The 12,068-nt window shown below is 37.5% G+C and overlaps 1 protein-coding gene across 1 annotated transcript in view; it reads left to right on the plus strand.

Moving 5' to 3' along the window:
- Positions 1 to 12,068, plus strand: part of LOC114026188 (deleted in malignant brain tumors 1 protein-like) — a 134,388-nt gene that overhangs the window by 25,914 nt on the left and 96,406 nt on the right. Inside the window, exons 2-3 of the mRNA XM_027839815.1 lie at positions 10,967 to 11,049; positions 11,496 to 11,810. Coding sequence (XP_027695616.1) covers positions 10,967 to 11,049; positions 11,496 to 11,810 — 398 coding nt within the window. The remainder of the gene's footprint in view (positions 1 to 10,966; positions 11,050 to 11,495; positions 11,811 to 12,068) is intronic.

Here is a 12,068-nt window from a genome sequence, read left to right on the forward strand (position 1 = left end):
AGGGCTACATGTCTCCTGATCTCTTCTTAACATTAAGTATATCTGAGCTGATCAGGATATCTTTCAGGCACCATTTGCAATTATTGTCTCTCAATAATACCATTTTATTGCTGGTTTTCATTTCATTTAGCTCTGCCCCAATTTGTAATCCTTTCACCTAACTCTGAAAATCCCCATCTCCTACAAAGAAAGGCACGTGGACCCAAGTATTTAGAGTAAGTTCATGAGCTTTGAGGAGAACACAGATTAGTGACATGGTACTAGGAAATGTGATAGCTTTCTTAGGCTTTGCAGATTGCATGATACCATTGTAGACAACAGCACCAATGTGACCTTCTGGGAACAAGTCTCCAGTGATGGATTAAGAGCAAACTCTAAAACCTGACTTTTTCATAGTGATTTGGGGGAATTTGTAGACAATCCAGTTTCTACTAATACTACCTCTGTGAGATGGACAAGACAACCAAAGACAAGGGACTATTTGTAGGCCCATGCTGAAAGAAATTATTTCTCAAAATGCTATTGTTCACTGGGGCTGAATTTATCTGAACAACATTATCCAAAATAAACAATACAAACATCTCTAAAACCTTACAAACCATTCAAGTGGAGGAGATGAAAATGGTTTAAAAGAACAGAAGACTGGGAAAGATGTTGCTTACCTGGATGCTCTTTCATGTTTGTCTTTGTCTCCATTATATTTTTTGGAAATATGTCAAAAGGCACCTTCCAAAATCTAGATTGGCTCTTTGTTTTTGTGTTTCTAAAGAATCTAGAGTCAATCAAATTTCTGGTTCTTAATTTACTCAAGTTAAGTTGTGTCATTACTCAACCAAAACCCTAAAGATAATGGCTTAGTGGGATTTCAAATGCAGTCATCATCCTCTTTCCAAACTCTCTGGAATTGCTCCTTTGGGGACGAGAAGAAAACAGGGGACTGGGCTCCTTCCCCTTCAACTTTTCACACCCCACCCCACCCTGCATTTCAGTTCTGGATGCCACATTTTAGGAAGGACTTTGACAAAAATAAATCAAGGGCAATCAAATAATGAAAACTCAAAGTTGTACTGTTGGAGGGTGCTTGAAAGAAATGGGCATATTTAGGTTGGATACAAGATGAAAAGGAGAAGATAATGGAGTACTAGGGAGACAATACTAGAGTTAGGAGACTAGTGTTTAAATACTTGCTCTAATACTACCATCATGTAGCCTCGATTTCCCTAATCAATTCTCTATTCCACACAGCTGTTTCAAACACTCTTTTCTCTCCCCTCAGGATTTCTACAAGAATCCCCTCTCTTCACTCTTTTAACTAAGAACCCACACCTCTTTTCTTCTCCTCCTAATTTCATGTATCTCTGATATAATCCCTACTAATTGCTCCTTCAGATTTGTCTCTGAAGAAGAGGTTGTCCTTCTCGCCAAGGCCAACCCCTCTTTGTACCTTTGATCCCATCACCTCTCATTTTCAGCAGATTTCTTCCACTCTCATTCTCCCCCTCTCTAGTCTTAAATCTCTTTTTTCCCTAGTTTCTGCCTTGCTGCCTACAGATATTCCCAAGTTTAAAATTAAAAAAGGAAATTCACTGGATTTTACCACCTCCACTACTTATTGTATGGTATTTATTCTCTCCTTTTTGGCCAAACTCCTTGAACAAAATGCTGTAGACTCAGTGTTTTTACTTCTTTTCCTCTCCTTCTTTGCTAACCCCTCTGCAATTTGTCTCCTGACCTTATAATTTACTAAAACTGTTCTCCTCAAAGTTACTGATGATCTCTTGAATGTCAATATCTGTCCCCATCCTCTTAACATCTCTGCATCATTTGGCACCAAAAACCACCTTCTCTTCTTGGAAACTGCCTCCTGTCCCAGTTTTCGTAGCACTATTCTTTCAGTTTTCCTCTTACCCATTTAACTTATTCTTATCAGTCTTCTTTCTTGGACTTTCATCCATGTCATAGCTTTCTAAATGAGGGTGTACTTTTCTCTTCTGTCTCTACATTTTTCTCACTTGCTGTAATCTCATCTGCTCTAGTGGGTTAATTACTGATCTCTATGCAGATGACTCTTAAATAATACATATCTGTCGCTTTTGTCCTCAGTGCCATATCATGCCCAGCCTATTGGACTGAAAAAGGAAAGCTCTAAAGGAGGGTTAGGTTTAAACTGTAGATGACCTGTACTGCCAGGCTAAGAAATGTGGATTTTATCCTACAGGTAATTAGGAACCATTGAAGGTTTGGAGTAGAAGAATGACATAATGAAAGCAGTGTTTTAGGAAGATTCATCTGATAGTAATGGGTAGGCTATATAAGAATGGAGAAAATGGATGTCAGAGAGACCAGTTAGGAGAATATTACAACAGTCCAGGTGAAAGGGGTCATACTTTTAGAGTTAGAAGGGACGTTAGATGTGATCTAGGCAAATTTCTTTATTTTATAGTTGAGGAAACTATCTCAGAGAGGTTAAGTGATTTGCCCAAGGTCATACAACTAGTAAGGGGCACTGTCAGAATATGCCCTTGACTCCAAATCCATTGCTCTTTCCATAATATCATGCTAAAGGACTTACATTTGGATTAAAATGTTGAAGGTACGCAAGAGGGAACATTAGGAGGGTGTGTGTATTGAAGTGGAAGGAACACTAAATTCATGTTCTAATCTTAGCTCTGCTGTCTGCCTGCATGGCTTTGAGTGATTCTTGGTATTAGTTTCTTCAACTGTATAATAGTGTAATAAAATGTCTTTCCTGATTACTTAACTACTGTGATAATGGATTGAAAGGGTTTTAAAAAGCATAAAGTACTATGCATAGAAAAGGACTGATATGAATTATATTGTGAAGGAAGAATTAATAGAACCTGGTGTCTAATTAGGGAAAAGGAAGTGTATAAAATATGACTGAAATTTCAAGCTTATCAATGGTGGTGTGACCCTAAACTCCTCTAAGAAGCCTTTGCTAACTATTCTAGTCCACAATGATCTTGGTTTCTGACCTCACAGCATTTACTGCCTGTATTACACGTTCTGGTATTGATTCCATTTTTAAGACATCACTGTCTGTAGCATGTATGTGAATTTCATCACCCTGGCTAGTTTCCTAAGGGTGGATTTTTGTTGTTGCTGTTTTTCAGTCATTTCAGGTGTGTCTGACTCTTCATGACCCCATTTGGGGTTTTCTTGGCAAAGATACTGGAGTGATTTGCCCTTTCCTTCTCCCTTTTTTTTTTTTAACACAGTCATTTCTCAATGTGTGACCTTCTACCACCACTACCTCACCATTGGATCTTCCCTTATAATAAAGACAAAGAATTAAGCAAAAGTGACTGACAAAATGACCAATTCTGGTGGTATTTTTAATTTTCACACAAGTTGGCTTCCACATATCTATAATGAGTAGAGTAGCATCCTCAATCATCTGTTCTCTGGGACCAAGGTTAACCATTGCAATTAATCATAACTCAGGAGCCTTTTAGTGTTGTTTTCATTGAAGTTGTTATTGTAAATTTCGTTCTTCTGATCATGCTAACTTTATTCTTCATCAGGTTTTGTAAATCTTCCTGTGTTTTTTTCTGAATTCATCATAACACATTAGTACATATTCCATTCCATTAGCCCAGTTTGATCAGCTATTCTCCATTCAGTGGCCACCTACTTTGTATCTAATTTTTTGATACCGCAAAACTGATACTATGAACATTGGAGTATACACATACACACACACATTTATATATATATATATATGTATATATATATATATACACATATATATGACTTTTCTTTCTGTCTTAGATCTTGTTGGTGTATATGTTCAGTAGTGGGACCACTGAATCAAACAATATAAAGAATTTAGTAATTTTTCTTGTATGACTCCAAATTGTTTTCCAGAATAGCCAAACCACTTTACACGCTTTCACCAATAGTGTATTTATGTACCTGTCTTCCCACAGCCCCTCTGTCATTGAATAGTTTTGTCTTTTATCATCTTTGTCAACTTGATGAGTAAAAAATAAACCTCAGACTTTTTAGCTTTTCACTTACTAGTTACTTGAAACCTTTTCATGTGATTATTGATAGTTTGCATTTCTTCTCTTGAAAACTATTATCTGAAAGCTGATTTAAATTATATATAGTAAAGCTGTTGATATGCATCAATAGCAATCACTAAATAAATATTTATTAAATATCGTATATTCCAGGCACTGTGCTACCCACTGAGGTTACATATAGAATGAATGAAAAACTGTTCCCTGTTCTCGAGGATCTTGATATTTTAAATCACAAATGTGATGCTTTAAGATAACTAAAATAAATACAGGGTTGTAAGGAAAGATAGGATCACAAAGGATGAGATCATTGTATAAAAATACATTAAGAATTAAGTGGTAGAAAGAGAAATTCCATTTAATATAACTGGAGAAAATATGAAATACTTGGGAGTCTACTTGCCAAGACAAATCCAGGAACTGTATGACCACAATTATAAAACAATTCACACAAATAAAGTCAAATGTAAACAACTGGAAAACTATTAATTACTCATGAATTGGCTGAGCTAATATAATAAAAATGACAATTCTTTCTAAGTTAATTTACTTATTCAGAGCCATACCAAACAAACTACTAAAATAGTATTTTATAGAGCTAGAAAAGGTTGTAACAAAATTCATCTGGAAGAACAAAAAGTCAAGAATATAGGGAATTAAAGAAAAAAAATGTGAAGGAAGGTGACCTAGCTATAACAGATCTCAAACTATTTACAAAGCAGTAATCAACAAAACAATCTGGTACTATCTAAGAAAAAGAGTGGTAGATCACTGGAATAGATTAGGTACACACAGTAGGAAACAAGCATAGTAATCTTGCATTGATAAACTCAAAGATCCAGACTTTTAGGACAAAAACTCACTATTTCACAAAAACCGCTAGGAAAATTGAAAAGCAGTTTGGCAGAAACTAGGGATAGACCAACAACTCATACCATATACCAAGATAGGTAAAAATGGGTACGTGGTTGAGACATAAAGGATGATGCCATAAGCAATTTAGGGGAGCATGGAATAGTTAACCTGTCAGATCTATGGATAAGGGAAAACTTTATTGTCAAACAAGAGATAGAGAGCATTATGGGATGTAAAAGTGTATAATTTTAATTACATTACAGCCAAGATTATAAGGAAAGCAGAAAACTGGGGGATGGGGGAATGTGACAGCAAGTTTCTCTGATAAATGCCTCATCTCTTAAATATATAGGGAATTGAGTCAAATTTATAGTAATACAAGTCATTCCCCAATTGATAAATGGTCAAAAGATATGAATAGTCAGTTTTCAGATGAAAAAATTGAAGGTATCTATAGCCATATGAAAAATTGCTCTAAATCACTATTCATTAGAGAAATGCATATTAAAACAACTCTGAGGTACTACCTCACACCTGTCAGATTGACTAATATGACAGAAAAGAAAACAACAGATGCTGCAGGGGATGTGAAAAAATTGGGACACTAATGCATTGTTTATGGAGTCATGAACTGATCCAAGCATTCTGGAGAGCAATTTGGAGCTATAAAACTGTTATACCCTTTGACCCAGCAATATTACTATTAGGTCTGTATCTCAAAGAGATATTCTTAAAAACGGAAAAAAAACTATTTGTGCAAAAATATTTGTAGCAGTTCTTTTTGTGGTGGCAAAGAACTAGAAGCTGATGGGGTACCCATCAATTGAATGAGCTGTGGCACATAATTATGATGGAAAACTATTGTGCTCTAAGAAATGATAAGCAGGATCCTTTCAGAAAAACCTGGAAAGACCTATATGACTTGATGAAAAGTGAAGTGAGCAGAACCAGGAGAACATTGTACACAGAAACAGCAATAATGTACAATGATCAACTGTGAATGACTTAGCTATTCCCAGCAATACTAAGATGTAAGACAATTGTGAAGGAACTATGATGAAAATGCTATCCACTTCCAGAGAAAGAACTGATGGAGTCTGAATGCAGCTTGAAGTATAGTGTTATTTTTCTTGTGGTTTTTTTTTTGCTCTGTGTTTTCTTTCACAATGTGACTAATATGGAGATATATTTTGCATGACTACACATGTATAACCTTTATCAAATTACTTGCCTTCTCAATTATGAAGGAGCACAGAGAGGGTGGAAGAAAATTTAGAACTCAAATTGTAAAAAAAATAAAGGTTAAGATTGTTTTTACATGTAATTGGGAAAAATAAAATGTTAAAATAGTTTTAAATGAATTAAGGGTGTATAATTTAGAGGGATAATGTCTGATTGTGTGCTAGGATAATAGCATAGTAGCTAGAGTAAAACCATTGTACAAAACTATAAAGAATGAGGAAGTAGAAAAAGAGGAAACTCATACAGTATTTGCATTGACCACGAGCCAAAGTGGCTGATGTCTTTGCAAAGCTATTGTTTTATTTTAGTGGATCCTTGATCTCATCCCCCTTGTTCTGGCTCAAGTGGTGCCAATGGCAACCCATCTATCTTCCTGGCATGTTGCACCATCATAAAGTAAATAAAGCAAGTGCCAAAAAGCTATCCAAGTGGTAGAGAACATAACTAAAATGAATGTGGAAACTGAAACACAATAAAATGGAAAAGGGGTGTTTGTAAAAGTGGTTTCTTTAAAGTTAATAAGATGTATCTGAGGATTCCTTTTTGATTGTGGTGGTTAACACAAAATCTTGGGTGAAAATAACTGCTTCAAGCAAGTTCAGTTAAGGAAAAAAATCCATAAAGGTGAGGTGCAGGTCTAACTTCGAGGTGATCCAATCACTCTAAAAAACAAGATTTATGTTACGAAAGTGACTAAAGTGGTCATACTTTTTGACCCAGTGATCCCCTACTAGATATGTACTTTAGGAGGTCAAAAATAGAAAGTTTCAATCTATATCAAAATATTCATAGCAGCACTTTTTGTGGTAGTAAAATATTGGAAACAAAACATGCCCATCCCTTCGGGAATGTTTGAATGAACTGTGCTGTATGAATTCATGTAATATTACTGTGCTATGGGAAATGATGAATATCCAGAATTCAGGGAAAAAAATGGAAAGATCTGTATAAATTTTTGAACTGTGAAGTAAGCAGAAGGACAACTTACATAAGGACTATGAGTGTAAATGAAAAGATGGCTAAACAGAGGCTAAATCCTGAGCTGGAGCCAATAATAATGGTCCTGAAGAACAGAAAATGAAAATAGCTCCCTCTACACTGCAGAAAAATATAATATAATGAGAATAAGAATAAGAATAATTTATATTGCACTTTAAATATGCTAACTCATTTGATACAATCCTGTGAGGTAAGTGCTATAATTATCTCCATTTTACAAAAGAGGAAACTGAGGCAAAGATTAAGTTACTTGCCTAGGGTCACAGAGCTAGTAAGTATCTGAGACATGATCTGAACTCAGGTCTTCCTGACTCTAAGTCCTGTGCTGTGACCATAGTGCTCTCAAGCATACATTATACAATGGTATCATTATATTGGTTTCCTTTGTTCAAGTTTTTTTTTCTTTGTTACAAGGAAAATTTTAATTCTGGAGGCTGGATTGGGAAGGAGGGATCAAGAAATTAGTATGGTATAAAAATAAAATATATCAGTAAGACTTATTTTTTAAAAAGAATAAGTGCATATGATTTGCAGCAATAACTTTGGCGGTAGGGGAATGGAATAATGTCCGAGAGTCATTGAGGTAGAGAGCCCCTGTTTGGTCAACATACTCATTCCCTTGCTGGCTGGCTTCATGATGCTGAAGAATTGGTGTATCTCAGTTTGCAGGTGGGGTAAGAGAAGACCTGGAGAAAGACCTTGGAAAAGACATCACTGGAGAAGCAGAAACCAGGAAAATGTGCCCCTGGAGCAGAGAGAAGGTAAATAATTATCAAACCCATTCCTTTCTCAGAAGGAGGCAGGAAAGAAGTACTGACGTGAGGATTCAAGAGTTGAAGAATTCTCATTATGAATTTAATCAATAACATTGATAAGAAATGATTCCTATCAGTCTAGATAATATTAGAATGCTTTGAAGAAAGATGAATGGTGTTTGAGAACAGAGCTAGGGGTAGAGTATTTATTTCCCATGGAACTTCCTGCTCCCATATGTTGTTCCCATCTGGCAACAACAATCTGTTGTTTCCTTTTTATCTTTGTTCTTGTTTAATAATAAGAATAAACGTTGACATTTCCACAGTATTCTACAGTTTACAGAGTGCTCTGCATATGTTGTTTCATTTGATGCTTAAAACAACCCTGTGAGGTAGGTAGCACAAACATTATCATCTCACAGATGAAAAAAATGAATTTTTGTTTTTGTTCAGTCATTTTAGTTGTGTCTGACTCTTCGTGACCCTATTTGGGGTTTTCTTGGCAAAATTACTAGAGTGGTTTACCATTTCCTTTTCCATCTCATTTTACAGATGAGGAAACTGAGGCAAACAGGGTGAAGTGACTTGCCCAGAGTCACACAGCTAGTAAGTGTCTGAGGCCCGATTTGAGCTCAGTTAGATGAGTTTTCCTGACTTCAGGCCCAGCACTCTATCCACTGTTCACTTTACAACTTATGAAGCATCATACATACATTAATTTGTGTGTCCCACAATAGCCCAGTAAAGGAGCCCCTATTATGTCTCACCTAGCTGCCCTAAAGAAAATTAATATTCAGTGTTTAAGTGACTTGTCCAAGATCACATTAGGTAGGTAGTGGCATGGATGAGATTCAAATACAATTTTTTTTGGACCCAACCCCTTTGTTCTCACAATGATGGTGTCCTGCACCAAAAATTCTTACCTAATTTAGCCATACATGTAAGGCAGACATATTTAAGTGTGTACTATTAGTAATGGGTCAGGATTGATAAGCAGGAAACAGTGAGATGTATTGGAAAGAAATGACACAAGCCTAGGACAATCAACTTTTGGCTCCACCAGTTAGTTGGGTGACCTCTGGACAAGTTTCAATGCCTCCAAATCTTAGGTTCCACATCTGTAGAATGGGGATACTAACATCAACTCTCTCAACCCACCAGAATCTTTTTGAGTATCAAAGGAGATAATGAACATGAAAATACTTTGAAAACACCAAATGGCACATATATGCAAGAGACAATTATTTTGTACCAGTAACTTCAGGAACAAAAGGAAAGTAGATTGAACCGAAAGGCAGGTTAGCAGGTCTGGCCCTGACTCTCCCATTAACTAACTATATAATTTAGAATCATTATAGTAGAGGTAAAAGGGATGTTAGTAGTCACCTAGTCTAATGATTTTATTTTGCTGATGAGGAAATTGAGGCCCAGAGAGATATAGATCACCCAAGGTCACCCAGCTGAAAAATGGCAGAATCTAACTGTAAGTGTCCCTCAAGGTTCTGTCCTGAGCCCTCTTCTCTTCTCCCTCCATACTCCTTCACATGGTGATCTCATCAGCTTCTGTGGATTTAATTCCCATCTTGATAACAATGATTCTCAGATCTACCCATCCTTCCCCAACCTTTCTGCTGACCTCCAATCTTGCATCTCCAATTGCTTTTCAGATATCTTAAACTGCATGTCCAGTAGACACCTTAAACCCAATATGTCCAAAATAGAGCTCATTATCTGTCTCCCTGAGCCTTCCCCAATTCCTTCCCTTTAACTGCAGAGGGCAACACTACCCTCCCAATTCCTAAGGTTCACAACCTAGGAGTTGTCCTGCATTCCTCACTATCTCTGACCCCCCACCCCAATCCAAGCTATTTCCAAGGCTGTCCATTTAACCTCTGTAATATCCCTTATATAAACCTCATTCTCCCCTCTGACACTGCCACTGCTTTGGTTAAGGCCCTCATCACCTCGCACCCGGATTGTTGGCGGGTCTGCCTGCCTTGATTTTCTCCCCACTCCAGTCCATCCTCCAATCCATCCATTCTCATCCATAAAGCTACTTTTCTGAAACTTAGGTCTGATCATGTCCACTCCCCTACTTAATAAACTCCAGTGGCTCCCAATTGCCTCCAGGATCAAATCCAAAATGTTCTGTTTGGCCTTCAAAGCCCTTTATAACCTAGCCCCCTCCTACCTTTCCAGTGTTCCACCTTACATCCTGACACTTATTCTTCAACACAGTGACACTAACCTTCTGGCTGTTCCACGAATAAGACACTCTGTCTCTCAGCTCTGGACATTTTCTCTAGCTGTCCCACATGCCTGGAATGCTCTCCTTCCTCCTCTCTGATTACTGACATCTCTGGCTTCCTCTGAGTCCCAACTAAAATCTCACCTTCTACAGGAAGTTTTCCCCAGCCCCTCTTAATTCCATGCCTTCCCTCTGTTAACTATCTCCTATTTATCCTATATATACAGTAGCCTGCTTTGTATATGTTTGTTTGTGTGTTGTTTCTCCCATTAGATTATAAATTCCTCAAGGGCATGGATTGTCTTTTGCCTCTTTTTGTATCCCTGCCCCATAGCACAGTGCCTGGCACTCAAGGAATAATCCACTGATTGATTGGTTGAGTCAGGACTTGAAATCCCATTTTCTCACTTCCATTCCAATGTTCCTGCTATGAGACTTCTGCTTCTGTGAAACCTTAGGCAAGTCACTTAACTTTTCTGAGATTTAACTTTTCTGAAATTTAGTTTGTTCATCTATAAAATGAAGAGGTTGGATTTGATGATCTCTATGGTCCCTTCAAACTCTTATATCCTATGATTTCATATGCATGTGTATATGTATGTATGTATGTATGTATATATATGTATATATACTCACAATTACATAGCACTCTAAGACTTACGAAGCACTATACATACATTAATTTGACTCCCACAATAGCCCAGCAAGGGAGACCCTATTATGTTCAATTTTACAAATAAGGAAACCCTGGCTTTGACATATTAAATGACCTAACCCAGGCCAAATGACTAGTAAGTGTCTGTGGTGGGTTTTGAACCCAGGCCTCTTACTTCACAAGTCCTTCTTTGCCCATTACACCGCACTGAGCCTCTACAGCACCCTTACAGCGAGGCATCCTTTGAAGGTAAGAAAGAAGCTAAGCTATTGCTTAGTGCATAGAATGCTGGACATAGGGTCAGAAGTGGATGGAGTCAAACCCTGCCTAATACGCTTACTGGAGGCGGGCAAGTTCCTTGATCTTTCTCACCCTCAATTTTCTCATCTATACAATCAGGATTTTAATCATGGTAGCACTTCCTTACATGGATTGTTTTGAGGATCAAACAAGACAAGATGGACAAGTGACTTACAAACCTTAGAGTGTCATACAAATGTCTACAGTGCCATATCAATGTCAGTTATGATCATGATAGTGATATTGGTGGACAGTCTCCAAAGTCCCTATCAGTGCGAATGAACTTACAGCAGCAGACAAACCAAAGGGCACAGTCAAAAGTGGGCAGAGAGAATGAGTGAGCGACAGGTGTCGTTCACTAGATTTCTGGGCTTTTTTCTGGGTCTCCCTCTAAGACTGGCTAACAGTTCGACTAGTGGCTGGGTCCAGAAGGTGTTCTGGACGTCTGGAAGTTTACTTTGAAAGAAGTTGGGGAACAGTGTGTGATGACTTCTGGGATCTGAAGGAAGCCCAGGTGGTGTGCAGACAGCTTGGATGTGGACAGGCTGTCTCAGCCCCCGGCAGAGCCCATTTTGGCCAGGCCTCTGGCCAGATTCTTCTGAATGACGTGTACTGTTCTGGAGGTGAAAACTACCTAGGGCAGTGCTCCCATGCAGGCTGGTTTGTGCACAATTGTGGGCACAATGAAGATGCTGGTGTGATTTGTTCAGGTAAATTTCTTCTTTACACTTTGGAAAGCTGATTGTTTTTTAGCCTTTCAAATCTTTTTACATTCTTCTTCCATAAATTGTCTGCATTTTGGAAAATTCAATACCTCTGATTAAAAAGTCATCATTTTATTCAGAAATACAACTATCCTTCATTGAAAAAGAAATTCAGTGCATGGAAATTCTCAACTAAGAAATTAATATGCTAGTTAATCACCTAATTTTGATCACAATCCTGATACAAATTTATTGAATACTTTT

The sequence above is a fragment of the Vombatus ursinus genome, unplaced genomic scaffold, assembly GCF_900497805.2.
Source record: "Vombatus ursinus unplaced genomic scaffold, bare-nosed wombat genome assembly UNPS02014833.1, whole genome shotgun sequence".
Lineage (NCBI taxonomy): Eukaryota > Metazoa > Chordata > Mammalia > Diprotodontia > Vombatidae > Vombatus > Vombatus ursinus.